Source organism: Myotis lucifugus, unplaced genomic scaffold (genome assembly GCF_000147115.1).
Source record: "Myotis lucifugus unplaced genomic scaffold, Myoluc2.0 scaffold_341, whole genome shotgun sequence".
NCBI classification, from domain to species: domain Eukaryota; kingdom Metazoa; phylum Chordata; class Mammalia; order Chiroptera; family Vespertilionidae; genus Myotis; species Myotis lucifugus.
In genome coordinates, this window is record NW_005871389.1 from 694,931 (window position 1) to 698,689 (window position 3,759).

The 3,759-nt window shown below is 50.0% G+C and overlaps 1 protein-coding gene across 1 annotated transcript in view; it reads left to right on the top strand.

The window, feature by feature from the left end:
* ACSBG2 (acyl-CoA synthetase bubblegum family member 2) overlaps nucleotides 1-3,759 on the top strand; it is a 34,009-nt gene that overhangs the window by 26,358 nt on the left and 3,892 nt on the right. The window contains 4 exon segments of the mRNA XM_006101106.2: nucleotides 431-612; nucleotides 729-783; nucleotides 785-829; nucleotides 831-964. Coding sequence (XP_006101168.2) covers nucleotides 431-612; nucleotides 729-783; nucleotides 785-829; nucleotides 831-964 — 416 coding nt within the window.

Here is a 3,759-nt window from a genome sequence, read left to right on the forward strand (position 1 = left end):
CCTGCTACTCTCTACTCTAGAGAGAGAAAATCTGATCTGCTGCTGCCCAGCCAGTGGGTGGGCTTGCTTGAGTCGGGAGCTCACCTTGTCTAATCAGCCAAAAGAAAGTTCTCCTGCCCTAGCTGGTTTGGCTCAGTGGACGGGGCATCAGCTGCGGACTGAAGGGTCCCAGGTTCGATTCTGCCAAGGGCACGTGCCTGGGTTATGGGCTCGATCCCCAGTGTGGGGTGTGCAGGAGACAGCCAATCAATGATTCTCTCTCATCATTGATGTTTCTCTCTCCCTCCCTCTCCCTTCCTCTCTGAAATCAACTTTTTAAAAATTTTAAAAAAGGAGGTTCTCCTGGGCTGACTTGATTGGCTGGGCAGGGGTGGACATCTGGGGTCCCTGGAAGGTTCAGGTGTGGCTAACCCAGCTCTGTCCCATGCAGGGCACCTTGGTCAACACTCTGCAGGAGGTGAAGCCTACCGCCTTCCTGGGGGTGCCCCGAGTTTGGGAGAAGATACAGGCGAAGATAAAGGAAAGTTGTGCCAAATCCTCAAGCTTGAAGAATAAGGTGTTTGCGTGGGCAAGAACTGTTGGCTTAAAGGTCAATACGAAAAGGATGCAGGGGTAGGTGGAGGGCCCAGGGGGTTGGGTGGGGAGGGTGGTGGGTGAGGGGCTCAGCTGGAACCCAGAAGCCCATTTTAGATCCACAGCTAGAGAGCGCTCCTTGGCACCGTTCACAGGATACATGACGCTCCCATGAGCTACCACGTGGCGAAGGCACTCGTGTTCAACAAGAATCAGGAACAGCATCGGCTTTGATCACTGCCACCTTTTTATCAGCGGGGGCCGCGCCCCTCAGCCCAGAGACCGCCGAGTTCTTCCTAAGCCTGGACATACCTATAGGCGAGATGTATGGCATGAGTGAGAGCTCGGGCCCTCACACTGTATCCAACTTCGATAACCTCAGGATGCTAAGGTACTGACCTCCTGGATAGACACCCCACCCCCACCCAGTCCTCCAGCCACACGGCGTCAGGGGAAGGAAGCTGGGAGGGTGGAGGGGCCTCTGGGCTGAGATGAACTCTGTTTCGGTATCTCCAGAATGATCCTTGCTCTCCAGCGCCCAAGCCCCAAATCTTCATGACCGTGGGAAGCCCCGGTTTGTCGGAGGTTCACCGACAAGGGGCAGGGCTCTCAGAGCCTCCCATGGTCTCCCCGCGATGGCTGCTGGGGAGCACTGCCTCCAGCGACCACCCAGGCTCACCGTCCACGGGCCTCTCTGGCTTTCCCCCCAGCTCAGCTCACCCCAGGCTGCGGGACTGACCCCAGTCATACCGAGACAGTCAGAATACCAAAGGTGCCCTAGCTGGGTTGGCTCAGTGGATAGAGCATCGGCCTGTGGATTGAAGGGTCCCGGGTTCGATTCCGGTCAAGAGCACATGCCCAGGCTGTGGGCTTGATCCCCAGTAGGGGGCTTGCAGGAGGCAGCCAATCAATGCTCTCTCTCATCATTGATGTTTCTCTCTCTCTCTCTCTCTCTCTCTCCCTTTACCTTCTTCACTGAAATCAACAAAAATAAATAAAAATAAAAAAATACTAAAGGCAAGGCCCACTCTGAGTCTGAGGGCCATGCTCCTTCACAGGACCTCCCGCCATCTCTCTCCCTTCCCGGCTGCCATGTTGCAAGTCTGGCTTGTCTCTTGTGGTTGGCCAGGTGGCAGCTGCCTTTGAACTTGGCAAAAATGAAGTTCAATCTTCCTAATCTGGCAACCTCACTTCTTGCCTTTCCCTTGTAGGGGAGATTGTCACCTTGATATCGCCCCCTCTCCACTCCATAATCCTACCTAAACTCTGTTTTCTGCAGAACCCCAATGCCCACTGGCGTTCTTCCCAAACCAAAGGGTGGTCCTTCCCTAAAGAGAAGTGACATTATCCCAATCCCAGAGGAAAGGCACAAACTCCAGCCTCCGTCTGTATTTTTTTTCCCAGTGAGAAACACACACACACACACACACACACACACACACACACACACACACACACACGAATCAGAAGGTGTGAAATGATAGCGTGAAAAGCTCCCTCCGTCCACTCCAACGCCCCCCCCTCACTGGGGGAGTGTGCCCGGGCTGCTGTAACAAAGTTCCACACACTTAAACAACAGAAATTAATTTCCTCACGACCTGGACACGAGAAGTCCAAGATCAGGGTGTCTGCAGAGCTGGTTGTGTCTCTAACCTGTGAGAGAGAATCTGTCCCGTGCTCTCTCCCAGCTCTGTTGTCACTGGCAACCTGTAGCCTCCCTTGGCTTGTATTAGCAGCCCCCTCATCGCTGCCTTCATTTCCCTGTGGCATCTCCCCATGTGTGTCTTTGTCCAAATTTCCACTTTTTAAAAATTTTTATAAAGGACACCAGTCGTACTGGATTTGGGGCCATGCTACTCCAGCATGACCTCTTCTTAATTTAACTGATGACATCTGCAAGGATCCTATTTCCAAATCGGTTCACATTCTGAGGTACTGGGAGTTCGCTTGCAAAATATGAATGGGGGACACAACTCAACCCATAACACTCTCCCAGAGGCACAGTGACCACATCACATTCCTCTCAATTACCCTGGCATAAGAGTGCATCGACATAGATATTTTTATCCCAAATGGGAGCATTTCCCATGTAAAAACGGACAAAAATCGCATCCTTTCTGCCTTGCGTTCGGGAACCAAAATAATTCAGATAACACGATGCCCTTCACTCTCCGGATTCGGTGCACAAACTTCCCCTCGGCCTTGCCTCACACCCTCCCAGCTCAGGAACCGAACAGATTCGGTCGGTAAGGCATCATTGGACAGGATGTTCTCTGTCCGTGCAAATAGCTGCCTCTTTTTTAATGCATAGTATTCCGCCAGGCGGATGTAACCATAACTTATTTAACTGGCCCCCTTTTTGGTGGATATTTGGTGCTTTCTCTTTCCATTATTTGTTACCATAAACAATGGTAAAGTGGATGTTTACTGTATATACCATATATTTTGCTAAACCAATTGGAAGAAAATGGTATTTCATAATTTTCCTTTCCTTGTAAATGAAGTTGAAAAAAATACTTTCATACATTTAAAAGCCATTTGTATTTCCTTTTCCCTGAACTATCTGTTCATATCATCTGCCCCTTTTAAAAACTGGATCATGGGTCCCTTTAATGTTGGTTTGTTGGCACTCTTTATATATTAGGAAAGTCAGCCCTTTGGTTTTGACGAGTTGCCAATATTTGACCCTTCAGTTTATCATTAGTATTTAGTTTTATGTGTTTTTTTTTCTTTAAAATATTTTTATTGATTTCAGAGAGGAAGGGAGAGGGAGAGAAACATCAATGATGAGAGAGAATCATTGATTGGCCGCCTCCTGCACGCCCCTACTGGGGATTAAGCCCACAACCTGAGCATGTGCCCTTGACTGGAATCGAACCGGGGACCCTCCAGTCCACAGGCCGACACTCTATCCACTGAGCCAAACTTAGTTAAGGTGTTTTTGCTGTGCGGAACTTTAAAAAATCTTTGCGTGGTTGAATTGACCGATCTTTTCTTTGTGGCTTCTGTGGTTTTCCACGTTCCTTCAAAGGCCTTCCTCGGGGGAGGCCTAAGGGGGCTCTCCACAAATGTTGAGCTTCCTGGGTGTGTCTTGTTTCTCTTGCTAACGGAGGGAATCCCTACAATCAGCTCTAAAACCATTGGCCCTTCTGCCAGGGAAGGAGATCCAGCAAAGCAGCATGACTT